Source organism: Bos mutus, chromosome 17 (assembly GCF_027580195.1).
Source record: "Bos mutus isolate GX-2022 chromosome 17, NWIPB_WYAK_1.1, whole genome shotgun sequence".
Taxonomy (NCBI): domain Eukaryota; kingdom Metazoa; phylum Chordata; class Mammalia; order Artiodactyla; family Bovidae; genus Bos; species Bos mutus.
In genome coordinates, this window is record NC_091633.1 from 24621577 (window position 1) to 24646941 (window position 25365).

Sequence of the window (25365 nt, forward strand, 5' to 3'; positions counted from 1 at the left end):
AGCCTGAGTCCAAGCTTGGGCACATGCCCCCGGTTCCTCATCTATAACACAGGACCTTCCTTACAGGGACATTCGGAAGGCGAAGTGAGCGATGGGTCTGAGTGCTCAGGACAGTGCTGGGACCAGCAAGACCACGAGGGGTTAGTGTGTACTCATCATTACTTGCTAAACTGCAACAGCAATTGCAGATTCATTGCAAAAGGACAACTTCGTTTCTTCACAATTGATTTTGCATGATATTAGTATCCTTTTTTTCTTGGCTGCACCGTGCAACATGTGGGATCTATGTTCTTAGACCAGGGATCAAACCTACACCCCTTGCATTGGAAGTGTGGAATCTTAACCACTGGACAGCCACGGAAGTCTTAGTATAATATTAGTATCTTATGAAGGTTCAGAATTTATTAAAACCATGTTCATTCACAGAAGCACTATTTACAATGGCCATGACATGGAAGCAACCTAAATGTCCATCAACAGATGAATGGATAAAGAAGATGTGGTGTATATGCACAATGTAATATTGGTGGTTTAGTCACCAAGTAATGTCTGACTCTGTGCGACCCTATGGACTATCGCCCACCAGGCTCCTCTGTCCATAGGATTTTCCGGAGAAGAATACTGGAGTGGGTTGCCATTTCCTTCTCCATAATGGAGTATTAGACATAAAAAGGAATAAAATAATGCATTTGAAGCCACATGGGGGGACCTAAAAGATTATTATACTAAGTGAAGTAAGCCAGACAGAGAAAGACAAATATATGATATCACTTACATGTGAAATCTAAGATATTATACAAATGAACTTATTTGCAAAACAGAAATTGACTCACAGACATTGAAAACAAACATGGCCACCCAAGTGAGGGTGGGGGATAAATGAGGAGTACAGGATTAACATATAGACACTACTGTATAGAAAAGAGATCATCAACAAGGCCTTGCTGTATAGCACAGGGAACTATACTCACTATCTTGTAATAAACTAAAATGGAAAATAATCTAAAAAATATATAAACACACACATATATACATGAATAAAAGAATCACTTAACTTTACCCCTAAAACACTGTAAATCAACTATACTTAAATTTAAATTTTTTAAAAGTGAATAATAATTTTAGATATCATATTTTTATGTTATAAAAATCTGTGGTAAATCATACCTTTATAACATGACATGTGTCAATTTAATATAAATAATTAGCTGCCTACAGGCTCTCCTACTTCTTTAGACCTGAGTCTCCTCCACTCAGAGAACTTCTCTGTCAGTACACACCTAGCCTCCCTTGCACTTAGGTGAGACCATGTGACTGTGTTCCAGCCAATGACAGGAGAGTGGAGGCACACCACGCTCAGGCCTAGCCATCATCAACCACTGTGTGTGATTCGCCACGCTCTCCGCAGCTCCACCAGATGGCGCTAGAGGAGCCCCAGGGGATGGAGAAGCCACAAGATGGAAGGAGCTCCACCCTGAATCACCACGTGGAGGATGACAACCAATGCCAAGATTGTAGAAAGGAAAGTAAACTCTGATTGTGTCGTTGCTGCTGCCAAGTCGCTTCTGTCGTGTCCGACTCTGTGCAACCCCAGAGATGGCAGCCCACCAGGGTCCCCCGTCCCTGGGATTCTCCAGGCAAGAATACTGGAGTGGGTTGCCATTTCCTTCTCCAATGCATGAAAGTGAAAAGTGAAAGTGAAGTCGCTCAGTCGTGTCCCACTCCTAGCGACCCCATGGACTGCAGCCCACCAGGCCCCTCCACCCATGGGGATTTTCAAGGCAAGAACACTGGAGTGGGTTGCCATTTCCTTCTCCGCTGGTTGTGTTAGGCTTCTTAAATATGGAGCTTTATTTGCTACAGCAGCAAGCCTTACTGTAACAGATACAGATGGAGAAGGGGAGATGGGAGAATACTATTAATAAGTGAGTAGCGTCAAGCTTCAAGCTTCAAGCTGCAAGGAGATCCAACCAGTCCATCCTAAAGGAAATCAGTTTTGAATACTCATTGGAAGGACTGATGCTGAAGCTGAAACTCCAATACTTTGGCCACCTGACACGAAGAACTGACTCACTGGAAAAGACCCTGATGCTGGGAAAGATTGAAGGTGGGAGGAGAAGGGGACAACAGAGGATGAGAAGGTTGGATGGCATCACCGACTCTATGGACATGAGTTTGAGCAGGCTCCAGGAGTCGGTGATGGACAGGGAAGCCTGGCGTGCTGCAGTCCATGGGGTCACAAAGACTTGGACACACCGGAGTGACTCAACTGAGCTTCAAGATCTTGGAAAATGGGGCTGGAGGGATTTAGGCAAGGGTGTCAGGGATGTGGTGGTGGTAATGGAAGGGTGAGCAGGGAGAAACTGGAGTGAAAGTCTCAGATTGTATTACTTAAAAGTATTTTTTAAATTTAGCTTAGGTTATAAACTTCTATCATAATCATGAAACTAGAACTTTTAATTAAAAAAATATATATTTATTTGGCTGCCTTGTGTCTTAGTTGTGGCACATGAGATCTTCAGTCTTTGAGGCAGCAAATAGGATCTTTAGTTGCAGCAAGTGGGATCTAGTTCCCTGACCAGGAATTCAACCTGGGCTCCCTGCATTTGGGACTGTGGTCTTAGCCACTGGACCACCAGGGAAGTCCCCAGAACATTTACTTTTTAAAAATACTAATAAAGTCAGCTATACAGAGTGGAGGTTTCTTTTTTGTACTACTGCCGCTGCTGCTGCTGCTAAGTAGCTTCAGTCGTGTCCGACTCTGTGCGACCCCATAGACGGCAGCCCACCAGGCTCCCCCATCCCTGGGATTCTCCAGGCAAGAACACTGGAGTGGGTTGCCATTTGTACCACTGCATCCTCACAATTAGAATGATGACCTATAGTTCTGGCATTCTAGGAAGGGACGATGAATCGTTGTATGACACTGGGGCCTTACCCGTGTCTTTTCCTATAGAATCATACTTTTAATGAGTACGCAACAGAGCCATCTCCCGTTTCCATGAAGAGGGTTACCCACGCTTATTGAAGAAGGCAACAATTCCTCCACTTTAATGCAATTGTATGTCGAAGCGGCATTGTCTGATCCCTTGTGTACCACCTTCACTGTTTCTTATTCTTCCCACGTACCACCTGTATTATCGTTTACTAATATGTTTCTTTACATCTTCTTTATACTAACAACTTTTTAAATTTAGTCTGGTCCCAAGGAAGAATATCCGTAAAATCACAGTTGGATGTCCCAGACATATGTTAGCCTAGTAAACATTAAAATAAATAGAAACTGCTAATATAGAAAGTGTTCTTCTCACCCTCTAGAAAAATGTTATATATTCTACCTTAGAAAACACTGCATGAAAGGATCCAGGACGTGAATTTTCCTTAAACTGAACAGTTCAGTGTGTGAACCCCAGAGGCATTCCAGAATCGCTATCGTGTTCCTTCCAAGTCTAACCTCAGGGGTGACTTTTTCTTTGGAAATGGCATTCAATTATAGATTGCTATTCAGTGAGAGACTGCTTTCCGGCTCTGAGCCACAGAAAACACATCAGTGCTCACGGTTCAGTTTCTCTGAGCTCAGAATTCTTGCCCTAAATATCAGATGCACCCCACCCAGTGAAGCAAGCACAGCCCTTTGCTCCTATTTGGGGTCATTGCACACCCTGGTTTGCCCAGGACAAGTCAGCTTTACATCTTTCATCATGAGTACCATCTCCCTCCATTTTCAAAAGTGGCCCACTGTAAGAAATATGCTAAATTACATTCTACCTATTAGCTGCCCTGATTACACTATTCCTTCAGTATCTGAAATATCAAACACGGTGTGGCTATACTGTTTGAACTTCACATCTCCTCCTGTCCCCACGAACCTGCTTTTCGGTATTTTGGTGAGTGGATACACTGTCCCCCAATACGCTCAAGTCAGCCATGGCTGGTCAACGAGGGGATTGGGATTGCAGAATAAAGGGTTGTTTTATTGTGGGAGGATAGTGTTTCTGAGAGGAAAATCTCTCTGGCCCTCAGGCCCCCAGGAGAGAGGAGAGGAAAGTCCTCGAGAGGTTACTGCCCATCAAACCATCAGAAGGAAGCCCCCCAAATACCTATAGCATTTGGAAGCATCCAAACTATCCCCCTTCACAATGTCAGAGGCTGGTGACCCATACTCTGAAAGTGTGGGAGCCCTTGAACAAACAAAGTGTCTGATATGCTTGGAGATAATGAAAGTGAGACTAAAATCGTGGTTTGAGGTAAAAATTCTCAAGTCTCCAACTTCTGAGAAGTAAGGGAGAGGGTTCCTGCTCAGGCTTTGGAATTAAAGCCCAGGGATTAGGTGATGGTGGGGGTGAGCTTGCAAGAGGCAAGAGGGACATGCAAAGGAATATGGCACATGGCCACCACCGACTCCTGCAAAGTGTAGCTGGATATGAAGGGCTGGGCTGGGCTGGGCTGACCCAGTCCCCCCTACAGATGGATAAAACGTGTGATGTTCAATCTGGAGGAAGGTGTGCATGGCCATCACAAGCCACAAGAGACCATGTTTGGCTGTTCTCTCTCCTGTTGTGTCACCTTTAAGCCAGAGATGTTCAGGAGAAAAGGGTGTATGTGACACTTCATCGTCTAAATATCAAGAGAAGCACATCAGGTTGGCAGAGATGTTGGCAAGGTAGCCTGTGTTGGGCAGCACAGAGTGCCCCCAAGGATGTCAACACCCTGCTTCCTGGAAACTGTGCACAGATTGGGTTTCATGACAGAGGTTGTAGATGGAACCGAGTCTGTGATCAGCCGACTGTGAGACACAAAGACCATCCTGGGTGATTCAGGAGGGCCCAGTGTAGCCAGGGGGCCCTTGGAAGTGGAGGACAGAGGCAGAAAAGGAATCAGAGTGAGCACAGAGACGCAACTCTGCTGACTTCACAGATGGAAGGAGGAAGGGGCCACAGACAAGGAGATGAGGGTGGTCTTTAGCTACTTCCTTAAAGGCAGATTTTCAATTTTAAGTGGGAACACCTTTGAAGTATTAGCCAATATGACTCCTGCTTTGAGCATTTAGACACACCTTCCCTAAGGATACTGAAAAAGAAAACAAACAAAAAGAACCCTTTTAAGAATCTAGCATTTGCCTAAAGCAGACTTTGCAAGCCTAGTAGGATTCTGTCCCTAAGAAAAGGACTGAATTTCATCTGTCCTTAGACTGTTCTCGCCTTCTCTCTGTAACATCACCGAAACCAGGACGCGCTTCACAATCAACATTGTCAGCCTTGGGTCACGTTTTACCTCCAGTATTTTTCTTTCTTAGCGGTATTTGAAATCAGTGTGAAAATCAGCGATGGATTAAGTCGGATGAAATACGAAAATTGATTTATTCTTTCATTTTTATAAGCATCATGAAGCCTTATTTAAGTTTATTGTACTTTATTACTTTGTTATTACAGCAGCATCATAATCCTTCCTGTTTTTATGCATTTTCTTTTCACAGAGACAAAAAACCAGAATCACCCATGGTTTCAATATTAGACCCGTTTTTTGCTCGCTTTCCCCTCCTTGCTTTGATGAGATGTACTCAACATGTAACATTGTGTAAATTTAAGGTATACAACCATGATGATTTGACACATGATCCCACATGCCACAACTAAGACCCTGACTTAGCCAAAAATTAAAATTAATTGATTAAAAAAGAAAAACTTTCTATAGGATATAGATAGATTATATCGAATATATATATATATATATATGCAATATGCATCTGTAAATAAACAATATGCAAACAGGATATTTACATATATATCCTATTTTTAACCTCCATGGAGAAAACCATATATGTGAAACTACATATATATGAAAGTGTATATACAGGATATACATCTGCCTACGCGTGGGTGTGTGCTAAGTTGCTTCAGTCGTGTGACTTTTGTGACCCTATGAATTTTAGCCCACCAGGCTCCTGCTCATGGAATTCTCCAGGCAAGAATACTGGAGTGGGTTGCCATGCCCTCCTTCACGGATCTTCCCAACTCAGGGATCGAACCCATGTCTCTTATGTCTCCTGCATTGGCAAGTGGGCTCTTTACTGCTAATGCCCCCTGGGAAGCCCATGTCTGCTTATATATGAAACTATATATTATAGGTTGTATCAGATATAAAATTTATAAGAAAATATCTCCTACTTTACTCTTCTGTAAAGTATATGAAATTATATTTGTGAAGAAATATGTATAAGATATAGGGGATATAGAATATATACGTGAAAATAGGATTTTCTTTTTTCCTCTTGAAATCATGAGGGCAGGACTCTGTTTTGCTCACTCCTGAATCTACAGCACCTGAAAACCATACCTTCTGTGCATCAAAAACTCAGTAATTATTTGCTGAATGATTTATGTTTATAATTAAGCTCTTCATTAGACTAGTTATAAGCCTTTCAGTGCAGTTTTAATTTTGAATACCATATGGTAGCCTCCACAATATTTTCTGAACTTTGGGCCTCTAGAGTCTTAATCTGACTCTGGGGAGAAAAAGATATTTCCCTGGAGAGTGGTGGCTTGAATGCTTACCTCTGGTTTTCATCAATACCTGAGCATTACCTGGCCTGGCCTCTGCTATTTCTTATGGCCTGAGTTGTGCCCAGACTGGAGAGGCCTGGGACCTGGGATAGATCTCTGAACACTCCAGCCAGTTCAGTGTTGCTCAGAGACTTGAGGGTCCAAAGAAGGTCTGCATGTGGGATCTGAAACCACACTGATTCTTCTCCTTGACTGTGACCACTGCCTCCAAACTGAGAAATCTGACTCCCTAGTTTTACTTGCAAGGGCCCCAAGCTGGGTTTTTGTCTCAGTCACAAACACTCATTATGCTCCTGGCATTTTCTCTCCTCTTCTTGGATCAAAGATCATTCCCTCGGGGAAAAGCCAGCAGAAGCTTCTGTAACTCACCCTAAAATTAAAGTCAAGGCTTTGTGTCAAGTTCTTATAAGGCAGAAACCCTCAGTGCCAGGCCTGGAAAGACAAATAATGGAAAAAAACAAAAAACAAACTCCACAACTTTTGGCTAAGTATAATATCAAATATCGGATTTTGTATGTACATTTTTGCCATCATTTCTGCCCTCTATTAATTTTAACTCTGTAGAAGCAGAAGGTAAAGATGTATTGATGGGTTGGTACTAATTATCTCCTGCTGTCTTCATTGATGAGAGTTTCTGATGTTAGTTGGGATTTGAATCACAGCAGTGTGTTGTACACTCACATCCATTTTAGATGTGATGTGCGAGCTGCTAGCTGTATGCCTCATTTTACCACCAATGGAGGTTTGACTCCTAAATCACCATGCAAAACACCATCGTTCTTATGTTGGGTTTCAAAAGAAGAGTGCAAAGGCTCTGTGCCAACAACATGCACTCTGTATAGGACAGTGTTTAAATGTCTGAGCATTGACTCAGAGGATTTAAAAGGGCTTAGGACCTATAACTCATGCCTTAATGCACCTGTTATCAATATGTTTTCCTTCTTCATATAACAATCTACTTTCAGTCACAGAATTGTAAGTCAAAGTAATAATTTCTATCACAGAAATGGAGGGAGGTTGAGCCAAGATGGCAGAGAGGAAAGACACAGGGTCAGTGTCTCCCCACACCTAGGACACTCACCAGGTGCTGGTGGGGGACCTCTGACAACCAGGTAGGCACGAGGAAGCCTGAGTGACCAGCACTGTTTACAATAGCCAGGGCTTGGAAGCAGCCTAGATGTCCACCGACAGATGAATGAATAAAGAAGATGTGGCACATGTACACAATGGAATATTACTTGGTCATGAAAAGGAATGAAATCAAGTCTGTTAAAGTGATGTGGATGAATCTAGAGCCTGCCATACAGAGTTAAGTAAGTCAAAAAAGAGAAAAATAAATATCATATATATATTATTACATATATATGGAATCTAGAAAAATGGTACTAATGAACCTATTTGCAGGGCAGCAATAGAGGCACAGACACAGACAATGGGCTTGTGGACATGGTGAGGGGGAAGAAAAAGGGTGGTGAACTGAGAGAGCAGCATTCACATATACACACTACCATGAGTAAAACAGATAGCAGGGGGGGAGCTGCCGTATAGCACTCAAGGGGCTCAGCTCAGTGCTCTGCGATGACCCAGAGGCTAGGGATGGGAAGGTGGAAGGGAGGCTCAAGAGCGAGGGGATACGTGTATACATATGGCTGATTCACGGTGTTGCATGGCACAAGCTGACACAATGTTGTAGAGCAATTATATTCCAAATAAAAATAGAAAGAAGTGGAGGGGAATTAGTTACTCTCACCCTTATAGGCATTTTAGAATCCTGGAAGGTACTATGCTTGCAACTGGGGCTTCTGCCTGACCAGGCAGTGCTCAACAAGAAACCTTTAGCTCGTAATGAACATCTGGCTCCAGGTGTAGACAGATGATGCCTCTTGGCATCCAGCAAACAACACATCCAAAATCCAAATTTCATCAAGTATGTGTGTTCACAAAAAGACAGCGTAACAGAAAATGCTATGGCAAGGAAACAGAGAGGATCTGGTACTTCATGCCCCACTGGATGTTTATCAATGCTCAATACACATCTGTGTTTATTCTACCATTGATTCATTCCATTTATTTATTAAGAAACTGCTACACGCCAGACTCTCAGTTAAGTCCAGGAAGATAGAAATAAGTCAGAAAAGTCCCCCAACTAGAATGTCTCCAAACCTAACATGTAAATAACTGAGGATAACCACATTCCTCACAGAGTCACATCTTACCTAAGAGTTAAAGTCTAAAGAAAGGTGCATCCACCTAAAGTGAAAATTACTCTTGAAAATCTTTTAAATTGGGTTTTTTTGGACCACAAATGTATTGCTTGACTTCTAACATCTGACTTCTGTCATTTTGATCTTTAGCATCTTGGAAGTAACAGTGTGCAATTCTCCTGCACAGTCTAATTGCCTACCCAGTGTCTGAGAAAGAACGCTCAGCCTCTGGCTTCTTGTTACCATTTAAGCTGCCAAAGAATCCTAATTAGCTGTCACAGTTCCTCCTTCATGTAGAAAACAGAAAATATGGAGGAGTAGCAATGGAGCTGGATCCCTTTCTTTCTGACCTTGCCTTTACAGCCAAGGTATTATTCTCTCTATAGCCACTCTCATCATATCTTTACTGTTTTCTGAGTCAAACTAACAGAGCCATTTAAATACAATTCTGAAAGCTGTCCATCAACTCATTATCCATCATCTATTGGAACTCCTGCATGTTTCCTCTTGGTCTGGAGAAAATTCCCACCCACCATCCTTTAAATGATCTTGCTTTTTCATATAAAGGTTTGGAGAAATTCTGCTGCACAAATGAATATATAGGTGTCTCTTCACTTCAAAGAGGAGAATGCTGAGCTGGGTTCCTTGCTGATTTTTTCCTACTGCAGGGAAGTTTCCCTTGGATATCCGAACCTTCCACGTCACAACCAAGAGAGATGGAGCTCTTCTCCCTCATCCACTTTGTGACTCCGTAGATTAGACCCTTCCTTTCAACAGTTATTGACAAAGCAGCAGGCATTGCTCTAGGCATTGGAAAATCATCAGTGGTCAAACCAAGAAGGTCTTGGCCTCATAAAGGTGGACAGTGAATAGATGAACAAGGTTATGGTGATTAAGTTCCAGGAAGAAAAATAAACCAGGGAAGAGGGGATGGAGAGTTGGGGAGTGATGGAGCCAGCTTATTGCCCTGTGAACTGGGGACTTTGGAGCTAAGAAGGAAGTGAAAGGGTGAGCTTTGTGTGCATCTGGTAGAAGAGACAGCAGATGTTTGAAGGTCTTAGGTGGGAGCATGCCTGCAAGGTCTCTGCAATCTTCAGAAGGCAGTCTGGCTGAAGGGAGAGGCAGGAAATGAGGTCAGGTGGTGAAGATCCATGGGGGAGGACAGGGAGATTGGATGGTCTTAGTGGCAATTGTAAGGCATTTTAGTTTTTATTTTGAGAAAATGGAGAAGCCATAGGACAATTCTGAGTGGAGGAGTGATGCGATGTGTCTTACATTTCTAAAGGAATACTTTCACTGATGAGAGTAGTTTTGGGGGTAGTTTTGGAGAGTAGTTTTAGGACAAAATTAAGGGCAGTAACATGCTTGAGGAAGTTGTGGAAAGTTCATTTTACCTTCTAATCTTGACCCCACTTATTAAGTTCTAAATGAAACTTGAAAAGATTTTGTGCAGATACTCCTGAAGTTAAGACTGTGGCTCAGAGGCAAATTCCTACTTATAAAACAAATATACAAGTGATCAAAGTGGCTCTAATAGATTGCTTTCCCAACACAGTGCAGAATCAAATTTGTCACAAGAATGTTATATCCATCTTACAACTGAAGAAACTGAGGAAAAGGAAGTTTAAGTATCCAGACTCGATCTCATTTATTAAGAGTTAGGATTTAAATCCAGACAATCTGGATGAGAGCCCAAACATGAGAGCCCAAACTCTTAAGCCCCATGTGTCCACCATGCAATAATCACACAGGATGTGGCATTGGCTGCACCTTTAGACAGGATATATGCTGCTCAGTTTGCTGAAGTCTCTACTATTTCCTTTCTCCTTTACACGTTTAAGTTATTGTGTGGATCCTGTTTTCTGGGGTGATGATCCTTGGTCTAAATGTTTTCCGAGATCCTTTGTGTAAATTCTAGGTCAAAGATGATGAAGAGGTTTCATCTCTTAAATCCATGATTGATGGTGTTGAGAAGAGTTCTCAGGAATGTCTGAACATGATAGAAAGATGTGCTATATTTGACTGGCGATGCTGAGTATTTTGTATGAGGTATGTTTGCTGATGCTGCTGTTGGCTAACCCGGGATGGAAGGCAAGGTTGGTTTGCCCTCTCCGACCCAATCTATCCCATTTCCCCAAAAGGCATAATCTCTGCTTGTCCTGATTTTGACTACCAAAGAGCAAAGTTGATCTAAGCAAGTTCATTCTGACAAAATTTTCAGGAAGGGATATATACACAGTCTCTCCCAGAAGTATGTTCAGTTTGACAAAGGAGAGCAGGAGAATGAATGGTTAGTCCAATAATATGATGTCTTGTTGGAGGGATTGCAAGCATCCATGTGTGGAGGAGTTATTTTTGGCTGGGAGCATGGGCTTTCCATGTGCCACGGTAAATGATCACTCACAGAAGGAAAGCCTGATCAGAGTCCTTGAACAGAGGTGGGCAAATATTTTCTGTAAAGAAGTGGATGGTAAGCATTTTTGGCTTTGCGGACTGTGCGATTGCTCTCACAGCTACTCAAGTCTGCCACAGCAGTGCTAAAGCAGCACTGATAAATGGATGGTACATTCCCAACTTGTTACCATGGCAGCCATAGTTTGCCAACCCATATCCCGAATGATGAGCGATAGAAGCAAAAGCAAAACAGGCCTTGGAAATGGGTATCATGGATCTCGGTTTCTGATGATGTGTTAAAATTCTGTGCATTCATCTTCCAAGAGAACTTTGCAGGCAGAAATCTTGCCCTAGTCCACTCTCAACAAAATCCATTTAGAAATACAAAAATCCAACCAGATTTAATCCAGTCTTAGAAAATCCTGAGCATGTACGATTTTAAACATGTGGTTTCTTTAGAGAATATCTCAGGGTGGCACTAAGTACCTTCAGTTTCCTAGATACCTTTAATCTCTCTGCAAAGGGAAGCCAATATTCAATAATTAATGCTTTAGTATCTTATTTCATTTGGAAATTACCTACCCATTAAAAAAACTCCCTCCCAAAATCCCCCCAGAAACAAACAAAAAAACTGTGTGTTCACATCAGCCAGTTGACAGAAGGCTGAAGCAACCCAAGTTCCCACTGATGGATGAATGGATAAATGGTCTGTCCCTACGATGGAATATGACTCAGCCTTGGAAAGGAAGGAAATTCTGACCCATGCAAAAACATGCATGAACCTTGAGGATGTTACAGTCAGTGAAATAAGCCAGACACAGAGGACAAATACCGTATGATTCCACTAATATGCGGCACCTAGAGTGGCCAAATTCACAAAGACAGAAAGTAGAATAGAGGCTACCGGGGCAGAGGGAATTAGTGCTTAATTGGGACTTAGTGTTTAAATGGGTACCAAATTTCAGCTTTGCAAGAAGAAAAGAGTTCTGGAGATAGATGGTGGTGATGGTTGCTCAATAATGTGAATATACTTGACAATACTGCCCTGTACATTTTGGAATTGTTAAGATGGTAATCTTATATGTATTTTGTCACAGTTTAAACAAAAAACCTCTGGGTGCCTCAATATTCTTATCTGAAATATAAGATAAAAACAACACTATTTCTTGGGGTCATAGTGAGGATCAAAGAAATGTTACCTGCTGTGTAATGAACACCCAGGATACATGAAAACATTGCTATTTCTATTATTATTATAATACTTTTCATGTTTAACCTGGATCAGGAGTCAAGACCTACTGACAACTCTGAAATGATGCTTTATATATTAGAAACTGGCAAGTGGATAGAAAGGAAGAGAATCAGGGTCTAAACACTGGGTCCAGGTTTGAGGAAGAGAAATACTGTTTTCTCTAAGCTGAAACATTTACTCTCAATCAAGCAATAAAAATGTTCTGACACTAGTAAGTCAACTTCAGGGAAGGAACACTGTTATTTGGTGTCCAAATAGGATGCTGCCACATGAAGAGAGATGCCAGTAGTTGTACAGGCAGAGTTGATGCTGTGCAGCCTATCGGCTCTTTTTGTGCTTCTGCTGCTTCGTTTGCATCCAAGAGTGTCTCTACTGATGGTGGGGGGGTGGGGACAAATATGAGGTCCAGACATTGCATCCAGCAGGTGGCTTCACCCCACTCTGTAGCTACAGATTCTATTCCTATATGTGAGGTTTATTTATTTTTTTGTTTTTTTTTAAATATAAATTTATTTATTTTAATTGGAGGCTAATTACTTTACAATATTGTACTGGTTTTGCCATACATTGACATGAATCCGCCACAGGTGTACATGTGTTCCCCATCCTGAACCCCCCTCCCACCTACCTTCCCATTCCATCCCTCTGGGTCATCCCAGTGCACCAGCCCTGAGCATCCTGTATCATGCATCGAACCTGGACTGGCGATTCGCTTCACATATGATAATATACATGTTTCAATGCCATTCTCCCAAACCATCCCACCCTCGCCCTCTCCCACAGAGTCCAAAAGACTGTTCCATACATCTGTGTCTCTTTTGCTGTCTCGCATACAGGGTTATCATTAACATCTTTCTAAATAACCACTGATACAATCTAAATGCTCATTGACAGATAAATGGATAAAGGTGTGGGATATTTATACAATGGAATATTACTTAGCCAGGAATGAACTAAGGCCATTTGCAGCAACATACATGGACCTGGGATTATCCTACTAAGTGAAGCAAGCCACGCAGAGAAAGACAAGTATCATATGATATCACTTACAGGCGGAAGCTTAAGAAAACAGATACAAATGAATTTATACACAAAATAGACCCACAGACATAGAAAATGAACTTATCGTTATCAAAGGGAGAAGGAAGGGGGAAGGAGGGATGAATTCGGAATTTGTGATTAACAGATGTGTGTACTCAGTCACTCAGCCGTGTCCAACTCTTTGGGACCCCATGAACGTTAGCCCGCCAGGCTCCTCTGTCCATGGGATTTTACAGGCAGGAATACTGGAGTGGGTTGCCATTTCCTTCTCCAGGGGATCTTCCTGATCCAGGGACCGAACCCATGTCTCCTATGTCTTCTGCATTGACAGGTGGATTTTTTACCTCTGAGACACCTGGGAAGCCCAATTAACAGATCAGATCAGATCAGTCGCTCAGTCGTGTCCGACTCTTTGCGACCCCATGAATTGTAGCATGCCAGGCCTCCCTGTCCATCACCAACTCCTGGAGTTCACTCAGACTCACGTCCATCGAGTCAGTGATGCCATCCAGCCATCTCATCCTCTGTCGTCCCCTTCTCCTCCTGCCCCCAATCCTCCCAGCATCAGAGTCTTTTCCAATGAGTCAACTCTTCGCACGAGGTGGCCAAAGTACTGGAGTTTCAGCTTTAGCATCATTCCTTCCAAAGAAATCCCAGGGCTGATCTCCTTTGGAATGGACTGGTTGGATCTCCTTGCAGTCCAAGGGACTCTCAAGAGTCTTCTCCAACACCACAGTTCAAAAGCATCAATTCTTCGGTGCTCAGCCTTCTTTACAGTCCAACTCTCACATCCTTACATGACCACAGGAAAAACCATAGCCTTGACTAGACGAACCTTTGTTGGCAAAGTAATGTCTCTGCTTTTGAATATGCTATCTGGGTTGGTCATAACTTTCCTTCCAAGGAGTAAGCGTCTTTTAATTTCATGGCTACAGTCACCATCTATAGTGATTTTGGAGCCCAGAAAAATAAAGTCTGACACTGTTTCCCCTGTTTCCCCATCTATTTCCCATGAAGTGGTGGGACCGGATGCCATGATCTTCGTTTTCTGAATGTTGAGCTTTAAGCCAACTTTTTCACTCTCCACTTTCACTTTCATCAAGAGGCTTTTGAGTTCCTCTTCAATAAAGGAAAACAACAGAATGGGAAAGACTAGGGATCTCTTCAAGAAAATCAGAGATACCAAAGGAACATTTCATGCAAAGATGAGCTCGATAAAGGACAGAAATGGTATGGACCTAAGAGAAGCAGAAGATACTAAGAAGAGATGGCAAGAATACACAGAAGAACTGTACAAAAAAGATCTTCACGACCCAGATAATCACAATGGTGTGATCACTGACCTAGAGCCAGACATCCTGGAATGTGAAGTCAAGTGGGCCTTAGAAAGCATCACTACGAACAAAGCTAGTGGAGGTGATGGAATTCCAGTTGAACTATTCCAAATCCTGAAAGATGATGCTGTGAAAGTGCTGCACTCAATATGCCAGCAAATTTGGAAAACTCAGCAGTGGCCACAGACTGGAAAAGGTCAGTTTTCATTCCAATCACAAAGAAAGGCAATTCCAAAGAATGCTCAAACTACTGCACAATTGCACTCATCTCACAGGCTAGTAAAGTCATGCTCAAAATTCTCCAAGCCAGGCTTCAGCAATATGTGAACTGTGAACTTCCTGATGTTCAAGCTGGTTTTAGAAAAGGCAGAGGAACCAGAGATCAAATTGCCAACATCCGCTGGATCATGGAAAAAGCAAGAGAGTTCCAGAAAAACATCTATTTCTGCTTTATTGACTATGCCAAAGCCTTTGACTGTGTGGATCACAATAAACTGTGGAAAATTCTGAAAGAGATGGGAATACCAGACCACCTGATCTGCCTCTTGAGAAATTTGTATGCAGGTCAGGAAGCAACAGTTAGAACTGGACATGGAACAACTGACTGGTTCCAAATAGGAAAAGGAGTACGTCAAGGCTGCTTATTTAACTTATATGCAGAGTACATCATGAGAAACGCTGGGCTGGAAGAAGCACAGCTGGAATCAAGATTGCCAGGAGAAATATCAATAACCTCAGACATGCAAATGACACTACCCTTTTGGCAGAAAGTGAAGAGAAACTCAAAAGCCTCTTGATGAAAATTAACAGATACACACTACTATATATAAACTAGATAACCAACAAGGACCTACTGTATAGCACAGGGAACTATACTCAATATTTTGTAAAACTCTGGAAGGGAAAAGAATCTGATACACACACACACACACACACACACACACACATATCGTATAACTGAATCAGTTTGCTGTACACCTGAAACTAACACAACATAGTAAATCAATTATACTTCGATAAAGATAAAATTAAAAAAGAACAAATGCTAAAAAATGATATTGAGGAAACAGCAGCAACAAATAACTACCCATTACGTGCAAGATGGATTGAAGAAGGGGAGTATTGAGAGGTTATTCTAATCTAACAGCCTTGCTCAATAAAGGAACTCAAGGGATATGTGTTCACCAAATGAAAAGTGCGTCGCCTCTATCAGTGCCTGAAAAGCATCACGCTCCTTCTTGGAGGATGCCATGTCCTACAGCCGAACCTCTTCCCAGGAGCTCTTCCCCTGCAAGTAACACAGGGAGAACCTGCAGAGGAGGCAGCAGGGCTGATCGAACAGGCATAATCCACACGATTTCCCGATTCCTTGGCTGGTATTTAAGGAACCACTTGGGGGAGTTTCCTGGTGGTCCAGTGGTTAAGAATCCACCTTGTAATGCAGGGGACCTGAGTTTGATCCCTGGTTGGGGAGATAAAATCACACGTGCCATGGAGCAACTAAGCCCACGTGGACACAACTAGAGAGAATCTTTATACCACAATGAAAGAGCCTGTATAATGCAACAAAGATCCCACGTGCTGCAACTAAGACCCAAAAGAGCCAAGTAAGTAAATAAAACTAAAAAAAAAAGAAGCCACTTCTCTCTGGGAGGGGACAAAAATGATGAGCCCCAGTAAAAGATCAGCAGACTGAGAAAAAAAAAAAAAAAAGAAGGGACTCAAGAGGATGCCCTCTCCTCGTGGCTCTCTCTGTGGCTGATCAGGTGACAGGAAGTTCAGCAGGGGTCCCCAAAGTGGGCTGCATGGTGGGCAGGGCCCCCACTATCCCTCTCTCCTCCTCTGGAGCAAGGCCACCGCCAGGACAAGCCATAGCCTGCAGCCCACAGCACAGCGCCCCGCTGGGGAGGCAATCTCTGCTACTCCTTTCCTTTCTTGGGGTTGTTAAGTGTCTCATTCCAGTCCTGAAATCACCCTCCTTCCCCTGGCAGCGGCGGTCTGCTCCTGTGGCAGGAACACTTCTGCCTGGATCAGCCTTGGGAGAACACGTCAGGCTTGATTAAGCCCAGCTTCCAACCCTTGTGAGTTTCTGCTGGAAAGCAGGGTAGGTCCTGATGCTGTCAGAGTATTAGAAGATGCTGAAGTAGGCTCACTGGATCCAGCTGCGATGTGCAGGGGCTGACCTCCCTTCACTGGTAACAGAGGACTTTTCTGTCATTTGGGGAAGATACTTGTCTGTTTAGGAGCAGTTAATGAACGCTTTAAAAACAACTCAGCAAAAAAAGAAGCCTCCTACACTATTGGTTGGAATGTAAATTGGTGCAGCCACTATGGAGAACAGTATGGCGGTTCCTTAAAAAACTAAAAATAGAGCTACCATATGATCCAGCAATCCCACTCTTGGGCATATATCCAGAGAAAAAATCTAATCTGAAAAGATACATGCACCCAAATGTTCACAGCAACATTACTTACAATAGCCAAGACGTGGAAGCAACGCAGTGTCCACCAACAGATGAATGGACAAAGAAGATGTGGTATATATACACTGAAGTGAAGTGTTAGTGGCTCAGTCCTGTCTGACTCTGTGACCCCATGGACCCACCACGTTCCTCTGTCCATGGAATTCTCCAGGCAAGAATACTGGAGTGGGTTGCCATTTCCCTCTCCAGGGGATCTTTCCAACCCAGGGATTGAACCTGGGTCTTCTGCATTGCAGGCAGATTGTTTACGTTCTGAGCCACTGGGGAAGCCCATATATACACTGGAATATATTAAAAAAAGAATAAAATAATGTCATCCGTAGCAACACGGATGGACCAAGAGATTATCACACTAAGTAAAGAAAAAGAAAGACAAATATCACATGACATCACTTATATGTGGAATCTAACTTTTGAACTTATTTGCAAAACAGAAACAGACTCACAGATAGAGACAACAAATTTATGATTACCAAAGGGAACATGTTGGGTAGGGGAGGGATGAGTTAGGAGTTAGAGATACACTCTGCTGCTGCTGCTGCTGCTGCTGCTAAGTTGCTTCAGTCATGGCTGACTCTGTGTGACCCCCATAGATGCCAGCCCACCAGGCTCCCCCATCCCTGGGAGATACATACTACTATATATAAAAGAGATAAACAATGAGATCCTACTGTATAGCACAGATAAATATATTTAATATCTTATAATAACATATAATGGAAAAAATGAAAAAGAATCTCTCTATATATCTATAAAAATATGTATCTCTCTATATTCTATTACCATATATCTGAATACCTTTGCTGTACAACAGAAACTAACTCAACATTGTAAATCAACTGTTGTTCAGTCATTAACTCATGTTCGACAAGTCATGTCCGACTCTCTGAGACCCCGTGGACTGCAGTACGCCAGGCTTCCCTGTTCTTCACTATCTCCTGGAGTTTGCTCAAACTCATGTCCATTGAGTTGGTGATGCTATCCAACAGTCTCATCCTCTCTTGTCCCCTTCTCCTCCTGCCTTCAGTCTTTCCCAGCCTTTTCCAATGAGTCAGCTCTTTGTGCATCAGGGGGGTCAAACTATTGGAGCTTCAGCTTCAGCATCAGTTTTTCCAATGAATAACCAGGGTTGAATTCCTTTAGGATTGACTAGTTGGATCTCCTTGCTGTCCAAGGGACTCTCAGGGGTCTTCTCTAGCACCACAATTGAAAAGCATCAATTCTTTTGGTGTTCAGCCTTATTTATGGTCCAACTCTCATGTCCGTATTTAAAAAAAAAAAAAAAAAAAACTCAGCAAGCATTTCAGGAGTGACTCTCGAGCCCAAATCAGTCTTCTCTGCTATGTGTAAAAGTGTAGTTTGGCTTTGCAGTACAGCCACTTCCCACAGGGCAACTGTGGGGCTCTTAAGGGTCCCTGACCTCCATAGCTCTGCCAGTCATAAGTGGCTGCATGCTGCTGCTGCTTCTGCTAAGTCACTTCAGTCGTGTCCGACTCTGTGCGACCCCAGAGACGGCAGCCCACCAGGCTCCCCCGTCCCTGGGATTCTCCAGGCAAGAACACTGGAGTGGGGTGCCATTTCCTTCTCCAATGCATGAAAGTGAAAAGGGAAAGTGAAAGTGAAGTTGCTCAGTCGTGTCCGACTCCTAGCGACCCTTGCAGTATATGCTGTTTCTGTTTCTCGAAGGCCCCACCGTCTTCGGTGGTAAGAGCACTCAGAGTTCCTGGGGCGGGGGAGGGCCTGCCCCTCTCCCCACAACCCCTCCTTTATCAGTTCGTGTCCTTTGGAGTGATGTAGGCTTTGAACATTTGGTGTTTTAGGCTCTCTGAGCTTCAAGGATAAGGAGGTGACCTAAACAGGTCCCATTAGAGCATATCCCAGGACTTACACTGGACTGGCCCAGAGGACGTAGGTTCTTTCCTGTTGGATTTGAATCGGTTCTGAGGCATCCATTTTGCTCCCACAAGGGCAGCCTCTGTCAGAATGAAACTCACCCACAAGAAAGTGTGGCTATATGTGAAGGGGTGGGAAAGAGAGAAAGAATGTTCTTGTGGTTCTGAATAAAACCCTCAGAAATTAGTTCTGACTGAACTCTCCAATGACGTCAGCCACACTTTTTTCCTATTTAAACTTAAGTCAGTGTGGGTGGAATTTCCTGTTATTTCCAACTCCTAAGAATCACAATAGATATTCTCATCAATATCTGAAATGCATCCGTGAGGGACCCGCTGCCTTCTTAAAAACCCAGCAGCCTTGGGAGACACAAGGTAACATGCCTTCATGTAATTTACGATTCAGACCAAATGAGTTTTCCAGTGGATCTCCTGAGAGGTGGTTTTGTATGGAGGGAGGAGAATGCAAGAGCTTATTGGGCCTCTGGCTAGGGAAAGAAGATAAAGCAATGAAAATAAAAAGATGTAGGGGATGGGGAGATGGGCTTTAAAGACAGACCTACTGCTCAGAGATTTCCCAGGAGCCTCTGAGCAGGTGTTGAGATGCTTCTCCAAGGATTCCTTGGCTTTCTTTCTCAAGGGCCTCCAAATGGCACCAAAACATTATCTACACCAAGTGATTCTCCTTCAGCACCTGTGATTCATAGAGCAGCACGGTGACAGCTGTGCAGGCTGTGGGGTTTGATTTTCAAGTTATTCACCAGGCGGTGAGGCCTGTGGATGGACGTGAAACTGAACACAGGAAGGTTTTCCACTTTCCTTGAGCCTCTGCATTTCTGACAATGATTTCATGGACTCCCGAGACGACCCAAGTCATTCTGTACTCTTTAGGGCACATATATAAACCCGGACTTCTTTGGTGACTGGTATTATAAGATAAACAGAAATTGCTTTACACAAAAAAGGACTCCATTGGTTTATGTTTAGGCAGTAGTGCGGTGGGATTCGAGGTCTTGAGCAGTAGCATAAGTTCCTGGTTTTTCTGAACAGTGGTTCTGGCTTCCTCTATTGTTTCTAATTCCCTGGCAGGTTCCTTTCTCAAGATGGAATCTGGACATCCCTGGTGGTACGGTGGATTAGAATCTGCCTGCCAATGCAGGGGACATGGGTTTGATCCCGGGTCCAGGAAGATTCCACATGCTGTGGAGCAACAAAGCCTGTGCACCACAGCTTCTAAGCCCACAAGCTGCAACTACCGAACCCATGTGCTGCAACTATCGAAGCCTGTGTGCCTAGACCCCGTGCTCTGCAATAGGAGAAGCCACTGCAGTGAGAAGCCTATGCACTGCAGTGAAGAGTAGCTTCCACTTGCAGCAACTAGAGAAAGCCTGCACACAGCAACAGAGACCCAGGGCAACCAAAAAAAAAAAGGAACTTAATAACTCTGGCATATCCTCTCAAGGATAAGGAGTAAGAACAAAAGGAGAGAAAAGGTTGTCTTACAGGAATTTCAGCCAAAGTCTCAGGATTGCCTCCCATTGATTGGGATTGAATACTGTGTCTCCCCCTGAGCCAATGAAAGTCTCTGGATGGATGCAGTGCTTTGATTGGCCACTGTGGGTCACATGGCCACTGGAAGCTGGGTTGGACACCATACTATTTAAATTGCATAGATTTAAAATAAATGAGGCATGGTTATGAAATACACAGCATGGGAATACAGTCAATAACTATGTAATATCTTTGTGTGATGACATAGTGACTAGACTTACCGTGGTGATCATTTTGAAATATATAGAAATCTCAAATTACTCGGCTGCATAACACAAACGAACATGGTGTTGCAGGTCAATTATATTTCAAAAACAAACAGATATAAAAGAGATCAGATTTGTGGTTATCAGAGGCATTGGGTGAGGTGAGAGGGAATTGGATGAAGGCAACCAAAGAGACAGACTCCTAGCTATAAGATAAATAGGTGCTAGAGATGTAATGTACAACATAAGAAATAGAAGTAATACTGCTGTATGTTACACGTGAAAGTTGTTATGAGAGAAAATCCTAAGAGTGAGCATCACAAGAAAAAAATTTTTTTTCTATTTCTTTATTTATGTATCTCCCTGGAGTGAGAAGCAACTCACTCCAATATTGCCTGGAGAATCCCATGGACAGGGGAACCTGGCAGGCTCAGACTGACTGAGCACACAATTATGTATCCACGTGAAGTGATGGACATTCACTAAACTTATCATGATCATCATTTCATGACGTACGCAGGTTAAATCATTATGCTGGACACCTTAAACCTATACAGTGCTGTATATCAATGATATCCCAATCAAACTGGAAGAAAAAATTTAAATAAATTTTAAAAAGTAAAACATTCAAGACTCTCATACAGTGAAGTTAAGTCACAAAGAGGAAAGCAAATACCGTGGATCACTTGTAAGTGGAATCTAGAAAAATGGTACAGATGAACTTACTTGCAAAGCAGAAATAGAAACGCAGATGTAGAGAACACACGTATGGATACCAAAAGGGTGGGTAGGATAAACTGGGAGACTGAGATTGGCATATACACACTACTGTGTATAAAATAGATAACTGATGAGAACCTACTGTATCGCACAGGGAACTCTACTCAGTGCTCTGTGGTGACCTAAATGGGATGGAAATCTAAAAATCAGCAGATGTAGGTATACATATAACAGATTCACTTTGCTGTACAGCAGAAACTAACACAACATTGTAAAGCAACTATACTCCAATAAAAATTAAAAAAAAATAAAATAAAGAATTTGGGGGGGAAAAAAGGAAAAAAACGTGTACGAATTCGGTGGAGGGATTTTTAGAGAATATCCGGTTATTGTTATCAGAAAAAAGGAAAATGGGAGCTGCAGGACAAAGCTCCCTATCTACTGTAGGAATCAGTAGTACTTCCTAAAAGCGGCGCAAACAGGAAGAAACTCACAGTGGATGATTTACCTAATTCATAATAAATAGCCAACAAAGACTGTCTGGAACATAAAATGCCACCCACAACGTTGCAAACTGGAAGCTGGTGCAGGTTTAAGCAGCAGACCTCCCCAGGGGTATGTATGGTTTCCGTGATCTTCCTCTTCCGCAGGTTCATCTTCAGAGTTTCCTTAGTGTTTTCCTGGAGCCATGATGGAGAGGACCCTTAATAATAATAAGCTAAATAATACGCTTAATAAATATAAGCTAAATAAAGTAAATAATGAGCTAGATCGAATGGCATATGATTTTTACAAAATTTTGCAAAACTTACTCGGGGCTTCCCTGGTGGCTCAGTGGTAAAGAATCTGCCTGCCAATGCACGAGACACAGGTTTGATCCCTGGCCCCGGAAGGTCCCACGTGCTGCAGAACAACAAAGCCTCTGCCCCGCAAATCCTGAGCCTGTGCTCTAGAGCCTGGGAATGGCAAATACTGAGCATAGCCTGCAGGCCCTAGAGCCCACACTCCCCAAGAGAAGTCATCACAATGAGAAGCCTATGCAGCACAACTAAAGAGTAGCCCCTGCTTGCTGCAACTGCAGAAAGCCGGGGCACACCAACAAAGACCTAGCACGGCCAAGAATAAAATAAATAATATCATATATATCAAATGATATATATATATAATTTATTTATATAAATATATATCATATATATATATATATATATATTATATATATATATATATAAAACTTGCTTAGGAAAGACTTTAGCAAGAAGATAAAGGGGTGAGCATGCCTGAAAACCATCGAGGGGAAGAGAGTTAGGACCTTGCGGAGCAGAAGGATGTCTGAACTGTTAGAGGAAAAGCGAAATCTGCATAGTCCTTGGAACAGAGGTGGTGAGAGGGAGCATGACCAGAGTGAGGTCTGAGTTGAGGCAGGCATAGCTGGCTGGGCTGTACTTCCCCTGTCCTGGTAAACCCTTTGGCTTTACCTTTGAGGTGGGAGGAGGCCAGTGGATGGTTCTGAGCTAAGGAATAACATCACTAGGCTTCCACATGAATCACTCCAGCTGCCTCAGGAGGCCACTGGGAAGCCAACAAGAAGGTCACTGCTTTGATCCAGGAGAGTTATGGTGGCTTGGGCTGGGGTGGTAGCTGTGAGGACTGCTTGGCTCCTGGGTGTGTTTAGAAAGCACTGCCAATGGGAATTGCTGAAGGACTGGAAGTGGGGAGAGAGAGAGAACCAGGAATATGGGACGTGCTAAGACACTGGTTTAAAGGATGTGCCAAGATTCTGGTCTGAGCCACTGGGAAGATGAATGTGCCATGTACTGAGGTGAAGGGAATGAAGGGTGGGATGTGTTGTATAATGTGTCACACGGCTCGGTCATCTTCTCACAGCACTGCCTTCTCTCTGAGACTCTAAGGACAGGGCCATGCCTCTAACTTGTGGTCCCAACATCTGAAACTGGACCCAGAGCTCAGCGACGACTCAATCTGCGTTTGTCCCCTGCCTTCTCGTGGGTGGAAATGCTACCTGGGGTTCACGTGGGGTCAGAGAGGCCCTTCAGTCCCTGAGCAGAACAGGCAGGAAGGCTGGTGGGCTCTGATGAGTCCTGGGACCACAAGGACGGGAGGCCCCCGCCCTCCCCACTGCATCCCTCCCAGGATGGGGGCGTTTGCTGGGAGGCTGGCTCAGAGGAGGTGCCAGGAAGCTCTGTCTGCACAGTGGGTGGCGACAGCGTGACAAACCCTTTCCCCTGCTGACTGGCATCACACTACAAGCTGCTTGGCAGAGCAAACTAGGCACCCCCTTCCTCCCCAGGCATTGCATTCCCCCAAAGGCCTTTGTTTTAGATCACTTTTGCATTCAATTTAAAAGGTAAAAGAAGCAGCCAGAGAGAAGGAGGGAGTCTTCAGCATTTAAAGCAGGGATGGGGGAGCTGGTCACCCCATCCCTAACTCATGGAGAATCCTACTGGTTAGCTAGGGGAGTGGAGCCACTTGTGAATCCTCACTGATCCTCCAAAAACCTTTGTGCTATGAAATCATCCTAGAGCGTGGCGGCATACACATCAACCTAGTTTCTGATGCTCCCTTCTCTCCCCTTCCCAGCCGATGCAGTGAGTGGGGGGACAGTAAGCTCTATTTGGATGGTGGTCCCTCATCCCTCGGCCATCCTCCCTGGGGGCGTGGAAGAGGTCACAGCATTTGGAAACACAGACGGTTAGGATCATCACTGACCAGGACTACCATTCCCCACCACCCCCTGAAGCACCATGTCCTTCTCATCCTGATCTAATCTTGGGCAGGGAATGGAAGCAGCAGGATAACCAGAGTGGGATGGGGGATGGGGGATCTCGGGGGACTCTGTGGTCCCAGCCGGTTGACGAGCACTGATGCTGACTCAACAGTGGATTTCTGCAGGGAGCCGGGGGTGTCAACTTGCCTTAATGACATCTTCATCAGATGATCGACACTCCACGGACTTGAGATCTGTCACCGCACCGTCCTCCTCCACAGAGACCACCTTCACGGGCACGGCCACTGTCTTCCCAGTGAGGATGGCTGTGTTCAGGATTTCCGCCTCCTGGAAGAGCAAACGTATTCTGCCATCACATCCAGACACGTGTAGATCGCCTTCCCTCAGGCTCCCTGTGAAGAAGCTGCCCCACTCAGGTTCAGGAAGCCTGGCATTCTGCACCAGCCAAGGGATCATGGTGGCCCAGGTAATGTTCCTCCATCACCCAGACTTTTGAGGGGTTGAATATGATGGAGAGGGGTATGGAATGCAGAGGGCGGGGGAGCAAATTCATCATGAATATTGTATTTGACAAACTTCATCATGCACCAAGAACTGTCCTAGCACTGTATAAGTATGGACCTATGAAGTCTCACAGAATCATTTAACGTGCATTCAGATTTGCTCTACTATGTGGTTGGCACAGAGAGGTTTTGTTGCTTGACACAGCTAAGAAATGGCGAAGGTGGAGGTGGAAGTAGAACCCAGGATGTTCAACCCCTGAGTCCACGTGTTCATGTTCCAATTGGTCTAAATTCACACAAAAGGATTCCGATGTAAACAGTCAACTGTTGGCCAGGGAACAAGATGCCTAATGTGCGGGACATAAGGAGACTGAGAGACTGTCACTCTGTATGCTGTGGCTCTTGCTTTCTTTCACTTCCTGTCACTTTTCCAAGGCTATCCCAGCCTCTGTATGTGTCTGGAATGCTATGATGAC

General features: G+C 43.7%; 1 protein-coding gene across 1 annotated transcript in view; it reads right to left on the minus strand.

Moving 5' to 3' along the window:
* TMEM132D (transmembrane protein 132D) overlaps positions 1 to 25365 on the minus strand; it is an 896135-nt gene that overhangs the window by 110861 nt on the left and 759909 nt on the right. The window contains 1 exon segment of the mRNA XM_005898418.2: positions 24573 to 24713. Within this exon segment, the coding sequence (XP_005898480.2) occupies positions 24573 to 24713 (141 nt within the window).